The 23,689-nt window shown below is 42.7% G+C and overlaps 1 protein-coding gene across 2 annotated transcripts in view; it reads right to left on the bottom strand.

The window, feature by feature from the left end:
• The window catches only part of LOC139364541 (rho guanine nucleotide exchange factor 2-like), a 42,846-nt gene that overhangs the window by 9,292 nt on the left and 9,865 nt on the right, over window positions 1-23,689 (bottom strand). For both annotated transcript variants that reach the window (XM_071101364.1, XM_071101353.1), the window contains exon 2: window positions 4,402-4,564. In XM_071101364.1, the coding sequence (XP_070957465.1) occupies window positions 4,402-4,564 (163 nt within the window). The remainder of the gene's footprint in view (window positions 1-4,401; window positions 4,565-23,689) is intronic.

Genomic DNA, 23,689 nt, shown 5'->3' with positions numbered 1-23,689 from the left:
TTCATCGCTCAAACTCTCACAACACACACACACACATACACAGGCTACAAACGATTTAAACATACTCAAAGCCCCTCACACACCACTCCTTACAGAAGGACAAACACATCCAGTAGATATTGTCCCCGATGCTAAAACAAACAGACTAGGCCCCTTGCTCATTAAACCAACATGCCAGTGTTGGAGCAACACTGTTGGTGCTGAAACGATGGCGGCCTTCTCCAAGGCTCGTAGAAACATTTAGAAAGTACTGTTAGACCCTTCCCCTAAAGCTCAACATCGCTGCTCGGAAACTAGACTGGAGACCCAACGAGATTAATGGCATACTATTATAGATGTGTCCATACAGAGTGGATCTACAACATAGAAATGCTTTGGGGTTTCAAATACTGCTTAGAATCCCCCCTTCCTTATGACACTATATTATTTACAGTTCACTTGTCTTTAGCTAATTATCTTATTTATTTCTATGATAATGCTGTACACTGAGTGTACAAAACATTACGAACACCTGCTCTTTCCATGACATTGACTGACCAGGTGAATCCAGGTGAAAGCTATGATAATGATTTTGAAGCCTAGATTGGGTATGTGTGCCATTCAGAGGGTGAACAGGCAAGACAAAGGATTTAAGTCGCACCGGTTTGTGTCAAGGACTGCAAAGCTGTTGGGTTTTACACACTCAACAGTTTTCCGTGTGCATCAAGAATGGTCCACCACCGAATGGACATCCAGCCAATTTGACACAACTGTGGGAAGCATTGGAGTCAACATGGGCCAGCATCCCTGTAGAACGCTTTCGACACCTTGTAGAGTCCACGACCTGACGAATTGAGGCTGTTCTGGGGGGCAAAAGGGCGAGGACAATTCAATATTCTTAATGTTTTGTACACAGTGTATACCCCCCAATTGTAAGCTGTGTGTGAGTGTAATCTAGGACCCTCAGATTATGTCAAAATGAGCCAAACAACAATGGCCTGGTCGTCTTAATCTGAGTCTTAATCTGTGTCTGAGGAGGTAATCTCACACGTAATGACACAGCGCTACGCAGAGGCTACACACATTAAATTACACCCTGCTGGACACCCAGCAGGGCTCCTATTTGTCAGTTATCCGTTCATGCAGAGAACAATAAGATGTGAGGCAGGAAATAAACACGAGTTCAAATGTTGATGAAAACAAAAACAAAATGTCTTTCTCTGCAGTAATGGAATAAAGGGTCCCTGAAATGAATTTGAAATAAATAATAATAAATAAAAAGATACCTGTGGACTTCATTCAAATTCAAGCCAAACATTGTTGTACATCAAGAACACGTACTTAATTGATTGAATACATAGACAATATTGTAAAATACTCCCTGGTGACTCCAAACCGGAAACATCCACTCAGACATGAAATCAATGGATTCTCCCAAAACAGGCGGTGCTACCTACTCCACACACACACACACACACACAGACACTCTCCCCCGCACCCAGCCTAAACATATGTCTCCCCTGTCCCAATTCACAGGGGACCTCAGATAGCAATCCCGATGTAGGACAATGTCATGACCCCGTATTCAAACATCACTGGGCCTCTGAGGCAATATGGCTCCCTATCAGACCACTGTGTTAAACAGGAGAGGTTTAACTGTGTTACCCTCAGCTCATTCATCACTCATTACTGTTAGGGACCACTAATATCTGTGGACGCAGAGAGGAAGAGGGATTGGGAGTGTGTCTGTGTGTGTGCATTCGTTCGTGCTGACCTGCCTATGTGTGTTTGTCTATGTGTGCGTGCATGTGTGTGCGTCTATGTGTGCATGCATATGTGTGTGTATGTGTGTGGGTGCACACGTCAGTGTGGCAGATTGCTTGTTAATCTCCCACACTCCAACTACCAGATGCACTATTTCCAGATTACAGTCGGGGAGGGTGGTAGCAGCTGTGTATTGGGGCAAGAGGGGGAGAGGGGGGGGGCTGTTTCAGATCCACCAAACAAAGAGAAAAGCCCCTCTCTCAACAGACAGTGGGCTTCATCATAGACCTACTGTATAATCTCCTAAACCTGCATTCTGTACTGTAGTTACACTATAGCTACTTTGTCATTCTCCATCTCTATATTGAGTCTTACAGGTCTAATGGTTGTGTTGCGTCTAATTATAACATATTAGCAAACTGAGATGACAGTGATGCGATAACACATGAATTAATGAAAAGGTAAAACTGCGAAAAATATTAGTTGAGTTCAGACAAACTGACTATGACTGACCCAAGGCATGTTTCCTAAACCAATTTAGATTCTTATCGAATCTAAATCTAATCTAAATCAAACAGACTCTAGACTAAAATATCTTAACTGGCTCAGAATTTGAATATATGAATAGAGAATCCAACACTAAGGGAATTCCAAACCTGAAATAGTCTCACAGCCGGCTCACACCTCAGTCCTCCCTCCTACTTACAGTAGGCATCCACTCTGTTTCTATTCCCGTTCTCTCCATCTCCATTTGTATCTCGCCCCCTCTCTCACCTCCGGTGTAGTTTACAATGATAATGTATTCATGCCCCCTTCAGCCCAATACGCACACATACACACCCAGACCTGACCCTGTGAATATAATTATGCCCCCAACCCAAATCAATAGCCTAAGACCGGTGTTCTATCTAAACTACAGCTGGTGTACCCCTTACCCCCCACTGCAATCTCTGAGCCCACCGTCTCTCTCATTCTCAAGTACCGGAACTCTCACACACACACAATACTCATAACCACTCACTCACTCACTCACACACACAGGCGCACACAATACTCATAATCACTCACTCACACACACAGGCGCACACTCACAAACACACACACACACACACGGGCACACACACACACCACTCTTTGGCAGCAGACATGTGTAATCACACCCCATGCCAAGAGCCTTCCCTCTCCCACCCCCATGCCCCACTGTACCCCCTCCCCCTGTGCTCCCCTTCTCTCTCTGTCTGTCTGTCTGTCTCTCTCTCTTCTCTTTTATCTCTCTCTCTTTGAACCTCGTCTTCAGAGCTGTAGGGGTCAAGGTAACGAGGTCGAAGATGGAGCAGCTATTTCCTCAACTTGAAGGACAATGAACTTCATCCATATATCAATATTCAATCAAAATAGGTAATTGGGTTTGATAAGACAAAAAGGCATCCCTCTTTCCCTTTAGGAATGTACGTTTGGATTGATTTAATGATAAATACAAATCTCAATCGACTATGACAGTCAATTGAATTGTCTTTGATGTTGCTGTGGGGACAGTGTAGTGTTGTTGCATGGTATAACACTCGTTTCAAAATGGGGTAAGCAAAACAAAAACACAATTCTCAGTATGGACTTCCTCTTTCTATCTCAGGCAAACTCCTCTCTGTCTGTTAGTGTCATCATGCATCATCCATCATCCATATGGCTTCGTCTCCTACTCTTGTCTTTCTGGTTCACTTGTTTGTTAACTAATATCTCTCTCTCCCTCCCCCTCGGTCTCTCTTGACCTGAGAACTGATGGCCCCTGAGGAGCCTTTTCACTCAATATGTTCTCCTCTACCTCCACCTCTTCCTTCTACCCCTGTCTTCCCCCCTCTTTCTGCTCTCTTTATCTGTCAACCCTTCTCTCTGGATCTTCCTCTATTTGTTTTCCCCGTTTGCCCTGGAGTCTGCCTTCTCCCTCCCTCCCACTCCTCCCTCCCCCCTCCCTCCCCTCCCACTCCTCCCTCCCACCCTCCCACTCCTCCCTCCCACCCTCCCTCCACCCAGCTGTTCCTCCAGGCGAGTGGAGAGAGGAGCAGGCCATCTGATCTGTGCTCCCCACACACTAACACTATTGTCTGGGCAGGGGAAGGGAGAGGGTTCTCCTAGAAGTCAACAGCTGATTGATTCTCAAAAGGAGGGAAGGAAGGAGAGAAAGAAGGGAAGGAGAGAGGGAGCAAAGAAAAACATTGAGAGGGTGCAGGAGGAATCCCCTCTCCTTTTCGCTCCCCTGCTATTCACTGTGTGTTTCCTTCCCTCTTTTGATCCAACTCTTTGGCTCATTTGTTTCTTCTACCTTTATGGACCCACACATCCTACCTCATCTCTCTCTCTCTACCCTTATTGTTTGAATATTCTTTTTCTAGCTCCAATCTCTCTCTTCTGCTGTTCTTTTGATCACCCTTTCTCTTCCAAAGCAATTTTGTCCCCCCCCCCCTTTACACTAGACAGCCACTAATCTCTCTCTCTCTCCCTCCAATATGACAACCCTGGGGCAAGATGTCTGTTGGTCCACTGATCTGGTGATGCATCAATACACCAATACCCCAATAATGTTATCGCTAATGACATTAGGCTTTTGTCTGGGCCTTGTGAGTGTATGTACTGCCTACAATAATGTGTGTGTGTGGTACTCACTGGGGCAGCTGAGGGCCTCTTTAGCGGTGATGCTTTTGTTGCAGGCGGAACAGAGGGTGGTGGCAGACACGGTGAGGGAAGTGAAGAGGTGGCCGTTGCTATAGCGCGCCTCCCGCTCCCGCGCCTCCTTCTCCCTCTCCTTCATCCGCTCCTTCTCTTTGTTCTGTAACCAAAGACACAAATCAGCGCCAACCGATGCAATCTGTGTGGATATGAACTGTTTTTTAAAAAAAGCCACTCTCGCTCATCTCACACTGTCAACCGTTCTGGATATTCCACAGCTGTGAGATGCTTGTCTGGTGCTCAGGTCTCCTCATACTGTATATGCAGCATGCACTTTGTTTCATAGAGTAAGTTTCACTGGATGAGGACAGCTGGTGCATGAGGAATTGTAAATGTGGTGTTTTCAGGAATAGTATCTCTCTCTCTCTCCCTCCCACTCAGGGAGATTGACAGCCTGGGGACTGTCTTTAATCTTGTTGTTACACTACAGGGCTCTCCATGCTGCCTCAGCATAACTCGAAGCGCATTCAGCGTGAGAGTGTATTCCGTGTGCATGTTAGCAATTGCGAGTACATGTGTCCTTGTGCATCTAAGAATGTGTGTGTGCGTGCACTATGCTAATTAGTGTAGATGCATGTGCGGGCATTTGCAATTGTGCAGGTGTGACTCAAATGTGAATGTTCCGGTGTTACTTTGCCTCTGTAATATCCAGCTGTTCCTAGCATGGTGCCTTATTTTATACCACACATTTTAATTCCAGCCTGTCTGTCTGTGTCCAGACCAGAGCACCAGTCTATGCTGCTGGCTGTGACTCTGGTCAAATCAAATCAAATTTTATTTGTCACATACACATGGTTAGCAGATGTTAATGCGAGTGTAGCGAAATGCTTGTGCTTCTAGTTCCGACATTGCAGTAATAACCAACAAGTAATCTAACTAACAATTCCAAAACTACTGTCTTAACGTTAGCCAGTGCTGCTAAGTAAGCAGAATAATCAGGTACCAAACAGCTTTTCACAGCCGGTGGCCTTTTAGTCACAAACTAATCTCCTGATGTTGTGAACACAGACAAAGTAGTCCATCTTCAGTGGCTTTGTCACTCTCTGTTTTTTTAGCTCTCAGCTAATTATCAACTCAACAACACGTGGCGTTACGATGAGGTTGTGTATCCACTGTAGCGAGAGTATATGACTTACAGGTGCTTCCAGTAGGTTCTCAGTAAGCACTTTAGGCAATTATTTATGTTCAAGAGGATAACTCTGCCATCACATTTGTTTTGAAATGACTCAAAATGGCATTCCATGTCAAATAATCCTTGTGCATCACGACAACTGCTAATGCTACCAAAACAAACAGAACAAAAGCTGTTTTCAAATACACAACATGTCTATTATGATGATGCCCTTCGATACTGGTTGTACTGTATTTTCTAAAATATTGAGAGGACATGATCAACAAAGCAGTTTTCTCTAAGAGTGTAGACTTCAGACCCTTGACGTACACATAAGGAAAGCTCACCCTGTTGGTTTATCATGATGGGCAGCAGAGGGGTTTAACCCGCTCACCGGAACGTGCCACACAACTATAACGTTATCGGAAAGAGGAAGAGAAATAACTAAAAGAAGGATTTGTCAGGGGTTCCTTTGAGAACCTAAACAAAAGGCCCTCCCCATTGTGAGGAACTCATTCAGGACATGTCACCATCTCAGGGGTATGTAAAACACACCCAAAGGAAAGAAAGCAGAGAGGAATGGAGGGATGGATGGAGTGAAAGAAGAAGGGAGGGTAGTTCAAACCCATCCATTTACATTAGCTAATTAAAAAGGCGACCCGCCAAGATTTTGATCTGAGGTGAAAGTGGCGGAAAGAGACTCAAGGGTAAGGACATATAGGACACACTGACACATGCAACATGCTGGTGTGATGACTAGCTACAGTTGTGACGCTGTAATGACGGTGGAATGAGGTGAGACGCTCAGGGAGACAGCTTAGGTCCAGGACACTGGCTCCACTTACAGACCCTCATGTCTAAACACACTAACCCACATTTACATTCACTCCGGTTTGAAGAGGATGAAAACAGGTGCACAATTTGGCACTGGGCACCAAGCCAATGCTTCTCGGTAGAATTCATCCATAGAGTTTAACTGCATCCATGTACCGTCCATCGCCTAGCAACTCCTGTACAGTATGTCTGAGGCGGGCTGGCTTTAATGGCGGTAGGATGAGCACTGCGGCAGCATGCTCTAATCCACTCTGTCCCCGCAGAGCAGAGGTAGGTTAGTCGACTGTTACCAAACTGCCTCCCTCACTATTATTAATGCACAGTCAGCTCCATCACTCAAGACCACCTTATTAAGACCTTTTTCTATAGAACTGACTCTTACACTAGATATCTGGCACACTGACTGAATTTCCCCCTCCCCCTATCCATCGCTCTCACACACTCGCTCCATCTCTCTCCCTCTCCCTCTTTCTCTCTCGATTCCTCTCTTCTTGTCTCTCTCTATCCTACCCTCCTTACCACGCTCCTCTATAGTGGATTAACAGACTGGATTAGAATCATCGGACTCAGGGCGGATAGGGGATGGTGTGAAAGATGAGAAAGATAGATAGTGAGCGATAGGAAGAGAGAGCGAGAGCGAGAGAGAGAGAGAAGAGTGAGTGAGATTGCTAAGAGCATTTAATTGGGGGAAAGAATGCCACAATGCAGTTTATGAAGAGCGGCGCTGCTGGTAAATTGTTACCAAATGGGTGTAATGACTTTTTAATGAAAAGAGGGCGGGGCAGTGGGGAGGAAGAGAGAAGCTGCTGTTATAGACCAGGGATTAGTAGATACTATTAAGGGGTGGATTAGGCCACAGACTTAACCTCTGCCCACGCCTTCCAGATATCTAACCTTACCCCACTGAGGAATTTACACTGTTTGGTGGATGAGCAGAGGACAAGGCCTTCTTACTCGCTCTCTATTTTGTCTCTCTCTCCCTCTACTCAATTCAAATGTCTTTATTGGCATGACAATAGCCATATCACAAGCAAAAGGCTAGGAAGTAAGACTGGGAAATGACGTACTATGAAGAAATGAAGAGTATATTTCCAAAACGCTATATCCACAAATGTTTTCATCAGAAATTATTGCTTCTGGGTACCGTCCTGTGTGTGTAAAATATTACTGTTCTCAGATGTTTTATTCATAGATTTTAGATGTGTATGAAAATGTGTTTAGCTGGAATGGAATGTTCATATCTTGTATATTTGACTGTGGTATGTACCAAGCTAAGTGACTTGCCTAGTTAAATAAAAGGTTAAATAAATACAAATATATAAATGAATGCACTTAGGAGCACCTGCTAAATTAATAAAATGTAAATGTTTTACATACAGATTAATAACTGTATTGAAATAAAATAAAATAAATCCTTTTTTTATATTGATGCCCCAAAAGCATCCTTTGTACAGTTCTTTTAACCTAGCAGTAGCACTTATTTCTCTCAGAGTGAGGTGGTTAAGCAGCATTTTGCAAAGAAAAAGCATTATTATTTGTCTCTCTGAAATGAAACCATCAAGTGATAGATAGATTTTAAACAAATACATGTCTATCATTGAACACCACCATACCGGTATGTGAATAGATAGTGAAAAAACACTTCAATCTCTTTCATAATTTCTTTAAAACAATAAAATATATTTTACCAACATTTCTGAAAATGGATATACACTGAGTGTACAATACATTAGGAACACCTTCCTAATATTGAGTTGAACCCTCTTTTGCCCTCACAACTGCCTCAAGTCAGGACAGGAACTCAAGGTGTCGAAAGCGTTCCACAGGGATGCTTCCCACAGTTGTGTCAAGTTGGCTGGGTGTCCTTTGGGTGGTGGACCATTCTTGATACACACGGGAAAATGTTAAGCATGAAAAACCTAACATCGTTGCAGTTCTTAACACACTCAAACCGGTGCGCCTGGCACCTATTACCATACCCGTTCAAAAGGCACTTAAATATTTTGTCTTGCCCATTCACCCTCTGAATGGCACACATACACAATCCATATCTAAATTGTTCCAAGGCTTAAAAACCCTTCTTTAACCTGTCTCCTCCCCTTCATCTACATGGATTCGACATCAATGTAACATCAATAATGGATCATAGCTTTCACCTGGTCAGTCTACGTCATGGAAAGAGCAGCTGTTCTTAATGTTTTGCTCACTCAATGTATAGTCCCTCTCCCCTGCTCCTCTACCTCCTCTCTCATATGATTCCCCTGTATCAGATAGCTGTCCTTGGCTGACCCTCAGACTATGTGGACGCCAGAGGAGAGCTAATGCTAAAACTCTGTAGTCGACTTGTTTATTAAACTGCCTCTCCCGTGCTCCTGGCCAGTCTGAGAGGAGACCACATCACAGTGTGTTGAGTTAATCAGCCTAAGGAGGCCTCTAGGATCATTGACCCCACCACCGTCAGACGTCATCCCCCCACCACAAGACCAACAAACCCACTAAGATAACACCCTATCTGGCTGTACAAACTTTATAGGATCAACTTCTCAGTGATGATCAGACGAAGGGCTTGGGATTCAATCAAACATGTACTATGGAATGTTTGATTGTATTACGGAAAAACGCACTAGGGGAAATATCACTTTGAACTTTGTACACTGAAAAAAAGGCTATCATCACCAAACAGGATGTTGAACCAAGATTACGCCTGTATTTTTACGTCCATGTTTCAATCTAAAATGAGATACTTTAGACATGTGCGTCTACAGAGAATGAGTATCCTGCACAAGGACATAAAAGCAGTATACAATTCTCACCTGGGGATTACGAACCAGTATGCCCTCAGGTCACAAGCCTCAACCTTAACCACCACTATGCCATATAACAGTGTCCCAGTCTGAACTCTGACCCCAGACAGATAAGACACAGAGATAAAAGAGCTGTTAACATGCTGTTGTGGTGAACAACACAAACAACCAGCAGGTCAATAAACCTGCTATAGGGGAGTGATCAGAAAAATGTATGATGAGGGCAACGTTCCTTGTTATTTTGGATGGGGGAGTCTATCGTAGCCTTTGTCTCTTAGTGGTTGAAGAGCACCTTCGGCCAAATTCAGCCAGCCAGTGTGTAGCATGGCTAATCCTTTGTTTAGTAAATTCTTCTTAGACTGACACTGGTGTCTATATAAAGTGGCATGTATTACTTTTTTTAGATGGAAGGAAGTGACCTAATTGGTTTACTGTAAGCAATGAAGCTTGGGTATGCTGCTGGGATCTGGCTTTATTGATGCTAATGGTTAACCAAGAGGTTGGCATGACCGAAAATCTAGCCAAATAGATGCAGATACACAGTGCTAGGCAGTTAACATTGAGTTCTGTGTGTATGCAAAGACATATACTGAGCAAAAATATAAACGCAACATGCAACAATTTAAACGATTTTACTGGGTTACAGTTCATAGAAGGAAATAGGTCAATTGAAACAATTCATTAGGCCCTAATTTATGGATTTCACATGACTGGCCGGGGTGAAGCCATGGGTGGGCCTGGGAGGGCATAGGCCCACCCACTTGGGAGAAAGGCCCACCCACTGGGAAGCCAGGCCCAGCCAATCAGAATGAGTTTTCCCCCACAAACAGGTTTTATTAGGCAGAAATGCTTTTTGTGCATATGGAACATTTCTGGGATCTTTCAATTCAGCTCACGAAACATGGGACAAAAACTTTACATGTTGAGTTTATATTTTTGTTCAGTATATAATAAATAGAATGGACATGACTATTTAAAGCAATTGTCAAAATGTTTTTATGCCACAAGTACATATCTGATGAGTCAGTTTCCAAGCGTCAACCAGTTTTCCTGCCGCAACAATAACACTCCATATTTATCATGACACTTCTACAAAGTCTAGCATGCACTTTACTGGGCTGCCATGACAGATGAGGTCAGAGGAGTTTCAGATGAGATGGAGAGCCATATAGATTCTTCCCTTTCTATTTCTATGAAGGGTGCTATCTGAAAGTGTCAAGACTCATGAAGTCTCTGTTCCCCTTCAGACTGTGATATTGGCATCTGTTGTTTTCAGGGGACTGAACTCATGTGCAGATGCCTGAGCCAGAGAGAATGTGCTCACTTTTGGTCCCTCTATTAAAAGCTTTTATGAATACATGTCATTCACTCCCCTTCCTGCAACCAAGCAGCCTCAGAGACTCAGACACAACAAAACTAAACAGGAAAGGGAGAAACAAAACTCACAGTGTCAAAAAACGTTGTTTGGAAAAGGGTTTGTATACACAGTCCAAACATTTTTGTAAAAAGCAGTTTTTGTCTCAGTAATCTGTTTTCTACCAAATTGTCTATGCTAGTGCTTCAGTGCTGACATCACACACCGGAAGATCATTATACTGACTTCCTGTTTCATGGAAAAGGCAGTGGAGCCAGAGGAGAGCATGGAGACTAGGGTTGGTGAGTTGAGAGCATAGCAACACTACAGTTGGAGGGGAAGGACAAAGTTGTTGTTCATAATCTTAGCTCTGGGGTTCTCAGACGGCCTTGTAGACTTCTTTGACTCAGATCAACATCGTGGCTTTGCGTTGCAAACAATTTTGTCCAGTCTGACTGACAAAGCAGACATTTTAGGCATTTTTTGTCATATAGCTGGATATGTAGTGAATGTAGGTTAAGTAAAGAACAGTGACAACCCACTGGGTAAATACTTGTTGAATCAACATTGTTTCCACGTCATTTTAACACCAAAATTCAATGTAATGAAGTTTAACTTCTTATGGCTGGGGGGCAGTATTGAGTAGCTTGGATGAATAAGGTGCCCAAAGTAAACGGCCTGCTCCTCAGTCTCAGTTGCTAATATATGCATATTATTAGTATTGGATAGAAAACACTCTGAAGTTTCTAAAACTGTTTGAATGATGTCTGTGAGTATAACAGAACTCATACGGCAGGCAAAAACCTGAGGAGAAATCAAAACAGGAAGTGAGAAATCTGAGGTTGTTATCTATTCAACACAGTTCCCATTGAAATCCCCTTGAGATATTAATGACGTTGCACTTCCCAGGGCTTCCACTAGATGTCAACCGTCTATAGAAATTGGAATGAGGCTTCTACTGTGTTGTGGGACTGAATGACAGCAGAAGGAATCAGGTGTCTGGCAGTCAGCCATTTCCTGGTCACCCGCATTTCACATGATAGCGACCTGCGTTCCATGGCTCCTGAAGACACAAAGGAATACTCCGGTTGGAACTTTATTGAAGATTAATGATAAAAACATCCTAATGATTGATTCTGTACTTAGTTTGAAATGTTTCTGAAATGTAACGCTAACCAGAACGAACGTTTGGATATATTTACCAAACGCGCGAACAAAAGTAGCTAATTGGACATAAATAACGGACATTATCGAACAAATCAAGCATTTATTGTGGACCTGGGATTCCTGGGAGTGCATTCTGATGAAGATCATCAGAGGTAAGGCAATATTTAGCATGTAGTTTTTGGTTTAAATTGACTACAACATGGCGGCTAATTTGACTTGATTGTTCTGAGCGCCGTCTCAGATTATTGCATGGTTTGCTTTTTCCGTAAAGTTTTTTCGAAATCTGACACAGCGGTTGCATTAAGGACAGGTATATCTATAATTCCATTTGTATGATCATCTACATTTATGATGAGTATTTCTGTTGAATCGATGTGGCTATGTAAAATCACTGGATGTTTTTGGAACTAGTGAATGTAACGCGCCAATGTAAGCTCAGATTTTCTGATATAAATATGAACTTTATCAAACAAAACATACATGCATTGTGTAAAATGAAGTCCTATGAGTGTCATCTGATGGAGATCATCAAAGGTTAGTGATTCATTTTATCTCTATTTGTGCTTTTTGTGATTCCTCTCTTTGGCTGGGAAAATGGCTGTGTTTTTCTGTGGCTTGGTGGTGACCTAACATAATTGTTTGTGATGCTTTCGCCGTAAAGCCTATTTGAACTCGGACACTGTGGTGGGATTAAGAACAAGACTACCTTTAAAACGGTACAAGATACATGAATGTTTGAGGAATTTTAATTATGAGATTCCTGTTGTTTTGAATTTGGCGCCCTGCACTTTTACTGGCTGTTGTCATATCATCCCATTAATGGGATTGCAGCCCAAAGAGGTTTTTAATCAACGTGGAAAACTGATTGGATTTGCAAAAAGTAATCAACGTAAGGGAATTCCGTCTTTTTTCCAGCCAACGTTTAATCTAAATCCAATGACATGGTTACATTTTTTGTTGATTTCACATTGAATTCACGTTAGTTGACAACTCAACAAAATGTAAATCAAAACAAAGACATTGAAATGACGTCTGTGCCCAGTGAGAAGTACTGATCAACTAGGAATTTGAACCATAGGCTTTCTAGTAACTATATGACTGGTAACTAACTATAGCATAGACGCTGTAAACATAAATGTTTATTAACTTATAACAAATAAGTGTTCAATAATCTAATTTTTTATAAATGCACTAAGACTAAAAATTCATTTAACACATATTGCACATAATGTAGCTCATAACACTGATTCAAAGCTGAAATAAATGATAATGCTTTGTTTTGATGTGAAGACCCATTATTGCTCTCCCTTAACTCATTATCCACACAGTGTAGTCATAAGTTATTACAGCCAGACACTAACAAGCTTGGCTGATCCTTTTTCCGGTTGACTGAATAGCTTTGGGTGTGTCCTCTCCTCTCCTCTGTTTATGTTTCATGTATTCTTTTTGCCAACACACTTTCAACCCAGGGTATACAGTGGCTTGCGAAAGTATTCACGCCCCTTGGCATTTTTCCTATTTTGTTGCCTTACAACCTGCAATTAAAATGGATTTTGTTTGTATAATTTGATTTACACAACATGCCTACCACTTTGAAGATACAAAATATTTTTCTTGTGAAACAAACAGGAAATAAGACACAAAAATTGAACTTAAGAGTGCATTCCCACGCCCCTCCCAAAGTCAAAACTTTGTAGAGCCACCTTTTGCAGCAATTGCAGCTGCAAGTCTCTTGGGGTATATCTCTATAAGCTTGGCACATCTAGCCACTGGAATTTTTGCCCATTCTTCAAGGCAAAACTGCTCCAGCTCCTTCAAGTTGGATGGGTTCCGCTGGTGTACAGCAATCTTTACGTCACACCACTGATTCTCAATTGGATTGAGGTCTGGGCTTTGACTAGGCTATTCCAAGACATTTAAATGTTTCCCCATAAACCACTCGAGTGTTGCTTTAGCAACATGCTTAGGGTCATAGTCCTGCTGGAAGGTGAACCTCCATCCCAGTATCACATCTCTAGGAAGACTGAAAACAGGTTTCTCAACAATTTTCCTGTATTTAGCACCATCCATCATTCCTTCAATTCTGACCAGTTTCCCAGTCCCTGCCGACGAAAAACATCCCCACAGCATGATGCTGTCACCACCATGTTTCACTGTGGGGATGGGGTTCTCGGGGTGATGAGAGGTGTTGAGTTTGTGCCAGACATAGCATTTTCCCTGATGGCCAAAAAGCTCAATTTTAGTCTTATCTGACCAGAGTACCATCTTCCATATGTTTGGGGAGTCTCCCACATGCCTTTCGGCAAACACCAAACGTATTTGCATATTTTTTTTTCTTTAAGCAATGGCTTTTTCTGGACACTCTTCCGTAAAGCCCAGCTCTGTGGAGTGTACGGCTTAAAGTGATCCTATGGAAAGATACTCCAATCTCCGCTGTGGAGCTTTGCAACTCCTTCCTAATCTTTGGTATCTTTGTTGCCTCTCTGATTAATGCCCTCCTTGCCTGGTCTGTGAGTTTTGGTGGGCAGCCCTCTCTTGGCAGGTTTGTTGTGGTGCCATATTCTTTCCATTTTTTTAATAATGGATTTAACGGTGCTTCGTGGGATGTTCAAAGTTTCTGATATTTTTTTATAACCCAACCCTGATCTGTACTTCTCCACAACTTTGTCCCTGACCTGTTTGGAGAGCTCCTGGTCTTCATGGTGCCCCTTGCTTAGTGGTGTTGCAGACTCTAGACCTTTCAGAACAGGTGTATATATACTGAGATCATGTGACAGATCATGTGACTCTTAAATAAAGTCCACCTGTGTGCAATCTAACTAATTGTGTGACTTCTGAAAGTAATTGGTTGCATCAGATCTTATGGGCTTCGTAGCAAAAGGGGTGAATACAAATGCACACACCACTCTTCCGTTTTTTTTTTTTATATATATATTTTTTTTAAACAAGTTGTTGTTTTCATTTCACTTCACCAATTTTGACTATTTTGTGTATGTCCATTACATGAAATCCAAATAAAAATCGATTTAAATTACAGGTTGTAATACAACAAAATAGGAAAAACACCAAGGGGGATTAATACTTTTGCAAGGCACTGTATTGTGTGATGTCAGCTCACTGAAGTGAAATAAGCAGTCTAATCGGAGGGTGAATAAGTGGTCAACTAACCTCAGAATGATATCACTAACTAATGAGATAGAAAGTCATTAGTGCACAAAGGAACAGAAACGCATACAGCAGATTCACAGAATAATCACACTAGAATGACCTGCATACAGAAACTTAAGTTGAATCTGAAAACAAATGTAAACATGACGCTATTGATATAGGTTGAAATTTACAGGGACATATGCCAGTGGTCCCCAATGAGATTATGTTCCTCAAATTACATATGTAAACAATCAAAAACCATTGTGCAGTCTGCCTTTATTCGAGTTGAGCCAACTAAACCAAGGTGTGTCAGGCAGGAAGGGCTGTCCTGTGTGTATTGCGACGTCACAGGAAAGTGGACTGCCATAACAGAGTTAATGGTAGTCAGCACATGGACATACACTGGGAGAACAAAGCCATTTGCCTTTGCTTGCTACACAATCGGTCTGCGGCAGCCCAGGATCTCCTTCAAGTTAACCCTGTGTCATGCGTGAAGAGGGTCAGTCCCTCTGTTCTAGGAGAGGGGGGGGGGGGGGGTCGTATTATGGGAGAGAGTGTGCTTGCTACTGTCCCCTGTAGCAGAGAGTGAGGCTGAGAGAGACGGAGCCCTGGTTAATGGGCCATAACAATGAGCTTGTCTGTTGTCTCTCTCATTTCAGATGACATCAGCAGCATAGTGACAAAAAATGATAGCTAATGGGTAATTAAATATCCTCAGAATGATCTTTGTGAACAAGCACAGTCAACAATCCCCATAGCACGTATGAGAGACATTAAAAAGAGTGATGGAATAGCTACACTATGAAGTGTAGCAGCTTGACGAGATCATCAGTAGCAAGGAGCAGCATGGAGAGTCTGCCTAAACCCAACAAAAAGGAGTGAAGTTATGAAGGTATACACTGTCTAGACAAATATATATCCTAAGAGGAGATGGAGGATTACTAACAGAGAGAGTAAGAGGGAAGGAGAGAGAATGAAACCGAGATACCTAGGAAAGAGGGAGAGGCCTGGAGGGGAAGACCCACGAAAGCAGGAGGCTGAAACGAGTGAGGGAGAAAAAGAGAGACCTAAGCAAGAAATAAAATGGGTCTGGGATGAAGGGGGGGAGGCAGACAGATGGAGAAATGGATACAGGGGGAAGAGAGAGAACCCCAGAGAGAGGTAGAGAGATAGAGAGCGTGATGTGGCGAGGAAACAAAAGAGGAGAAGAGAATACCTGACACAGCGAGAGAGCCTAGCAGGTAACTGGATTTCAGCGTGTATTGATGGAGGAACAAAGAAATAGAGAGCAGACAAAGAACACAAAGAGAGATGGAGAAACTGGAGACACTGGGGAAGAGAACTACTGGATGTGTTTAGAACTCTATCCTAAGGGTTACTAAATGTATCGAAAAAAAGACATTGAGTGTGTGGATCCATAGTTCTCATCTTAGTGTGTGCGTGTGCATGTGTGTGCATTCAGTACGTGCATGCATATGGGTGTGCGTTTGTGTGGCAGCAAAGGGGAGGTATGGCTATAGTATTTGTGCGCTGTATGTGTGTTGTCGCGGGGGAAGGTGGTCATTATAATATCGGAAACGTGTCCATCCTTTGCATGTTCCTGTGGGTGAGGAGACTAGATGTAGGATCTTAATTTGAGCCAGTTTGCTACACCAGGAAAATAATCCTGCATTAATAGGAAATGTGAATTACAATGTGGATTATAATTCATGGAAATATTTTGCAGGGGTTGATATATTTTTATTAGGGCAAATCAAGCCTTTTTAAACCTTGAATAACCTACAAGTTTGCATTTCCTGCTATGCAGCAAAATTCACAGCAACAGAAGAGTGATCAAATAAAGATCCTACATCTGTATCAGAGACAGATGGCATCTATCATGAGGCTTAGTACACTATGACCTTGATGATGTGAGGCGAGGCCACACACCCACACAGTTCTGTGGGAAAATTAATGTCTGCCCCCTAGTTAGCACCTGACTGTCCCAAGGGCACATTCATTAATAATGAGTACAGCTACACACCCACACCCACATGTAGGATCATAATTTGATCACCCTGTTGCAGGAGAACTTTCCTGCAATGCACAACATTTTAAACTTGAAATGTTTTTGAGGTTTAAAAGGCATCTGAAGTTTGTAATTTCCATTTAGTAATTTCAGACTTGATTTTCTCGTTGTGAAAAACATAACCCCTACAAAAATGTTCATTCATTATAATCTACATAATAATTAACATTTCCTGTTTTAGAAGGATTACTTTCCTGCTGTACCAAACTGGCTCAAATTAAGATCCTACATCTGAACACACACATATTATACACACGCACAAACTGACTTATGGAACAATTCCTTACAAAAGGTACGGCACACATAAACAGTAGAGAGAGAGAGTTATTGCACAGTAGGAGTCCACATACCAGTGTTTTATGGTTACAGCTATTTCCACCACGACAACATAAAATAACAGAGGCATCTTCATCAGGGGAAATCTGTTTTTCGTAATCAATAAACATATTTAATCGTTATTTTTTCATGCTAACTATCAACTAAATCAAATCTTCTTAGTTACATGCGCCGAATACTTACAAGCCCCTAACCAACAATGCAGTTAAAAAAACATGGATGAAAATAAGAAATAAAAGTAACAAGTAATTAAAGAGCAGCAGTAAAATAACAATAGTGAGACAAAACTCAGCAAAAAAATAAACGTCCCTTTTTCAGGACCATGTCTTTCAAAGATAATTAGTGAAAATCCAAATAACTTCACAGATCTTCATTGTAAAGGGTTTAAACACTGTTTCCCATGCTTGTTCAATGAACCATAAACAATTAATGAACATGCACCTGTGGAACGGTCATTAAGACACTAACAACTTACAGACGGTAGGCAATTAAGGTCACAGTTATGAAAACTTAGGATACTAAAGAGGCCTTTCTACTAACTCTGAAAAACACCAAAAGAAAGATGCCCAGGGTCCTTGATCATCTGCGTGAACGTGCCTTAGGCATGCTACAAGGAGGCATGAGGACTGCAGATGTGGCCAGGGCAATAAATTGCAATGTCCGTACTGTGAGACGCCTAAGACAGCGCTACAGGGAGACAGGACAGACAGCTGATCGTCCTCGCAGTGGCAGACCACGTGTAACAACACCTGCACAGGATCGGTACAGCCGAACATCACACCTGCGGGACAGGGACAGGATGGCAACAACTGCCCGAGTTACACCAGGAACGCACAATCCCTCCATCAGTGCTCAGACTGTCCGCAATAGGCTGAGAGAGGCTGGACTGAGGGCTTGTAGGCCTGTTGTAAGGCAGGTCCTCACCAGACATCATCGGGAACAACGTAGCCTATGGCACAAACCCACCATCGCTGGCACAGACAGGACTGGCAAAAAATGCTCTTCACTAACGAGTTGTGGTTTTGTCTCACCAGGGGTGATGGTCGGATTCACATTTATCACCGAAGGAATGAGCATTACACCGAGGCCTATACTCTGGAGTGGGATCAATTTGGAGGTTGAGGGTCCGTCATGGTCTGGGGCGGTGTGTCACAGCATCATCGGACTGAGCTTGTTGTCATTGCAGGCAATCTCAACGCTGTGCGTTGCAGGGAAGACATCCTCCTCCCTCATGTTGTACCCTTCCTGCAAGCTCATCCTGACATGAACCTGACATGACAATGCCACCAGCCATACTGCTCATTCTGTGCATGATTTCCTGCAAGACAGGAATGTCAGTGTTCTGCAATGGCTAGCAAAGAGCCCGGATCTCATTCCCATTGAGCACGTCTGGGACCTGTTGGATTGGAGGGTGAGGGCTAGGGCCATTCCTGCCAGAAATGTCCGGGAACTTGCAGGTGCCTTGGTGGAAGAGTGGGGTAACATCTCACAGAAAGAACTGGCAAATCTGGTGCAGTCCATGAGGATGAGATGCACTGCAGTACTTAATGCAGCTGGTGGCCACACCAGATACTGACTGTTACTTTGATTTTGACCCCCTATTTGTTCAGGGACACATTATTCCATTTATGTTAGTCACATGTCTGTGGAACTTGTTCAGTTTATGTCTCAGTTGTTGAATCTTGTTATGTTCGTACAAATATTTACACGTTAAGTGTGCTGAAAATAAAAGCAGTTGACAGTGAAAGGATGTTTCTTTTTTTGCTGGGCTTATATACAGGGGGTGTACCGGTACAGAGTCAATGTGTGGGGGCACCGGGTTGTACATGCAGTGGCGTAAAAGAGGGGGATGGGGGGGGCAATAAAAATAGTCTGGGTAGCCATTTGATTAGATGTTCAGGAGACTTATGGCTTGGGGGTAGAAGCTGTTAAGAAGCCTCTTGGACCTAGACTTGGCACTCTGGTACAGCTTGCCATACAGCAGCAGAAAGAACAGTCTATGACTAGGGTGTCTGGAGTCTTTGACAATTTTTAGGGCCTTCCTCTGACACAGCCTGGTATAGAGGTCCTGGATGGCAGGAAGCTTGGCCCCAGTGATGTACTGGGCCGTTCGCACTACCCTCTGTAGCGCCTTCCGGTCGGAAGCTGAGCAGTTGCCATACCAGGCAGCGATGCAATCAATCAGGATGCTCTCGATGGTGCAGCTGTAGAACCTTTTGAGGATCTGAGGACCCATGCCAAATCTTTTGGGGGAATAGGATTTGTTGTGCCCTCTTCACGACTGTCTTGGTGTGTTTGGACCATGTTAATTTGTTGGTGATGTGGACACCAAGGAACTTGAAGCTCTCAACCTGCTCCACTGCAGCACCGTCGATGAGAATGGGGGCGTGCTCGGTCCTCTTTTTTCCTGTAGTCCACAATCATCTCCTTTGTCTTGATCACGTTGAGTGAGAGGCTGTTGTTCTGGCATTACACGGCCAGGTCTCTGACCTCCTCCCTATAGGCTGTCTCGTTGTTGTCGGTGACCGCAGGACAAAACATAAAATGGAATGCTCTTGGTCTTTGTTAGCCTACTAAACAGAGGTATCTGGGTATTTAGGGTTACTACTGTTTTCACTGAAGTGTTTTCCAGTTTAGTGCACCTCTTCAATTCAAAATGATGATCCCTGATAGAAGAGTGACTTTTTGTCCGTCTGTGATGAGGACTGAGGAGAGAGGAGACCGAGCTCAGATGGTAGGCCAGGTCCTTTCAGCTCCAGCTGTGATAACTATCTATGCCTTGACAGTCATTTCAGCATGGTCAGAGAGAGCCATCACAGGCTATGCACTAATATTAATTTATATTAGTGATCGGGGGGAAAATCTATGTAGTTACATATCGCAATATACATTTTGGACAAAATTATATCAATATTTGACTCCAGCCCTAATTTATAGTCTCCTTTTGTGCATTTTCCCCTGATAGGTATGACTAGATCGGTTTTCACTAGTAATCCTTCTATTCAAATCAGTGTTTATGAAAGCCAGGATACTGTGATGAAGCTACAGTATTTCAGTCTGTTGGGTAATTACTGTAGCAGACTCAACCCAGTAGCAGCCACTCAGGGGGGGTGTGAGGGGGGAACTGGGGCTATTGACTGAGTCATCAGGTTCACACAGGGTGTTGTTTGTTTTAAGAAGCTCTCTGATGAGTTCACTTCCTGTGACTCTGGCTTTAGTTAGTCTGGGTTCCACCCCTGACCCCCACTCAGTCACCTCTAGTGGGGGTTTCACAAAGGCAATGCTAAGACTCCAAAGAAAACACCTGTAATAAAATGCTAGCTATTGCAACACCCAAACCCCCTATACAAAGTCCTTTACCTACAGACTACTAAGCACCCCTCCACCTATCCTTATTTCTCCTAAATGTTTTCTTTCCTCCCTCTCTTTTGTCCCCCCTTCGTAATCACTCGCTATCCTGACAACTCAAACGGAAATCTTCCACTGCTCTATGACCGTGGAGAAGAAATGTTAGTGGGGAACATGGTGTTTGGCTGGAGCTATGTGGCTGAGTAGCCAGTCAAACCTGTCACTCTCCTCTTCCTCAATCTCTAGTCCTCCTTCTCTCCTGCTCTCTCACTTTCTCTCCTCCCTCCCCATGGGATTGGTCCATTCCCCTACCAGTCTAGTCAGCTGCTATGAGGTGAACCCATTGTCCGTTACCAGGCTGAGTGTGAGAACAGCCCCCTAAAGCAACACTGTTTACACAGGTGCAGTCACACACTGGTGACCACAATGACAGTGTGTGTGTGTGTGTGTGATCTGTCGACAGAAGGTGAGATTGTGTGTCCATATGTGTGTGATTATGTCTCTGTTGGGTGTTAAAGTGTGTGTGTGGGCACACTTTTGAGTGTTAAAACAGGCCTTAGCCTCATGGGAAGAACTTTTCATGTGTAGTAGTAACCCATGAACACAAGTGTTTGTGTGCGTGCATTAGAGGTCGACCGATTATGATTTTTCAACACCATAAAAGCCGATACCGATTAATTGGCCGATTATTTATTTATTTGTAATAATGACAATTACAACAATACTGAATGAACACTTATTTTAACTTAATATAATACATCAATAAAATCAATTTAGCCTCAAATAGATAATGAAACATGTTCAATTTGGTTTAAATAATGCAAAAACAAAGTGCAATATGTTCCATGTAAAATATGTGCCATGTAGGAAAGCTAACGTTTCAGTTCCTTGCTCAGAACATGAGAACATATGAAAGCTGGTGGTTCCTTTTAACATGAGTCTTCAATATTCCCAGGTAAGGTTGTAGTTATTATAGGAATTATAGGACTATTTCCCTCTATACCATTTGTATTTCATTAACCTTTGACTATTGGATGTTCTTATAGGCACTTTAGTATTGTCAGTGTAACAGTATAGCTTCTGTCCCTCTCCTCGCTCCTCCCTGAACTCGAACCAGCAACACAACGACAATTAACGCGCGCTAACTAGCTAGCCATTTCACTTCGGTTACACTAGCCTCATCTCGGGAGTTGATAGGCTTGAAGTCATAAACAGCGCAATGCTTGACGCACAACGAAGAGCTGCTGGCAAAACGCACTAAAGTGCTGTTTGAATTAATGTTTTCGCGCCTGCTTCTGCCTACCACCGCTCAGTCAGATACTTGTATGCTCAGTCAGATTATATGCAACGCAGGACACGCTAGATAATATCTAGTAATATCATCAACCATGTGTATTAACTAGCGATTATGATTGATTGTTTTTTATAAGATAAGTTTAATGCTAGCTAGCAATTTACCTTGGTTTACTGTATTCGCGTAACTCCTTGTGGAGTGCAACGAGAGAGAGGCAGGTCGTTATTGCGTTGGAATAGTTAAGGTTACAAGATTGGATCCCCCGAGCTGACAAGGTGAAACTGTCGTTCTGCCCCTGAACAAGACAGTTAACCCACTGTTCCTAGGCAGTCATTGAAAATAAGAATGTGTTCTTAACTGACTTGCCTAGTTAAATAAAGATTAAATAAAGGTGTAAACTATTTTTTTTTTAAAAATAGGCAAATCGGCGCCCAAAAATACTGATTTCTGATTGTTATAAAAACGTGAAATCGGCCCTAATTAATCGGTCGACCTCTAGCGTGCATGTATGTTGTACAGTGTATGGTCTGTTTTGTCACATGACCGAGCGGTTCAGGCCCATTAACTGGGCACTCCTTATTCCTGGGCCTGCAGACATATGATGCATGTCCACTTTATGAGTCTGCACTGAAGAATGGCCTCTCTATGGCACTGTCTGAAACAGAAGCTGATCTAGGACTGGGCCCCTATAAAATAGCATGAATGGAACCAACAGGTCACCATTTAACCTTAATGAATAACAATTTGGAAGTCTACATGCCGCTTTGATTAGGTAAAACATATTTGATATATTTTGGGTTTTAAGAGTACATAATGATATCCGCTCACTTGCTTCCCCACTTTAATTGTTGTCTTTCAGCGTGTCACATACAGATGTGGGATCTTAATTTGATCATTCTTTTGTTGCTAAGAATTTTCCTGCACATCAGGAAATCCAAACGTGTAGTGTATGAGGTTTAAAAAGGCTTTTAAAGTTAGTGCTTTCTACTTTAAAATGTCAGACTTGATTTGCTGTAACAAAAAAAATTATCATCAACTCCTTCATTTTTTAAATATTTTATCCATTGTGATTCAATGGTCTCCATCTGTCTCCCCTCATTGGGCTGCAGATCTGAAGAAGGAATGGTTACAAGCAGAGGTTTGGACTTGAGCCTCATGACTTGGACTCGAGTCAGGCTCGAGTCACAAATATGATGACTTGCAACTCGACTTTAACACGAATGACTCATGACTTAACTTGGACTTGAGCCTTTTGACTCAAACTGACTTGATACCCTCCCCAAGCCCAAATATTAAAATTATGGTATTAAAAAGTGTGCAGTGCATCAACTCTTCATTTAACAAATTACAGTTTGAATCGGACAGCAGTCAATCAAATTGTGCCAGCTGAGAAAAAGTTGTGCGTGGCAGTGCAGAGGAACGTCGGCAGGTGAATTCAGATGGAGCCCTTGGAAAGATGATACCCAAAATTATTATTTTCGGATATAAAGACGATGCTGTATCAACAACAAAAAACGGATTGCAACTTGCAAAACATGCAACAATTTCCAACTTTGTTCGACATTTGAAACTGCACAAAGAACGATAAGTCGTGGCTAATATAGCCGACAGCTATATACAGTGTATCATGTAGGCTAGCGTAACGTTAAATCAATGAGCCTCCACACAGTCAGTCAGTGCGGGAACGTGAACATTGAGTTACAACTGGCTAGGCAGTTGGTAGCCTAAATCCTGCCTGATGTTACTGCTGATCCTAAAA

This window comes from Oncorhynchus clarkii, chromosome 2, assembly GCF_045791955.1.
Source record: "Oncorhynchus clarkii lewisi isolate Uvic-CL-2024 chromosome 2, UVic_Ocla_1.0, whole genome shotgun sequence".
In the NCBI taxonomy this organism is placed as follows: domain Eukaryota; kingdom Metazoa; phylum Chordata; class Actinopteri; order Salmoniformes; family Salmonidae; genus Oncorhynchus; species Oncorhynchus clarkii.
This window is presented reverse-complemented; position numbering and strand designations above follow the sequence as displayed.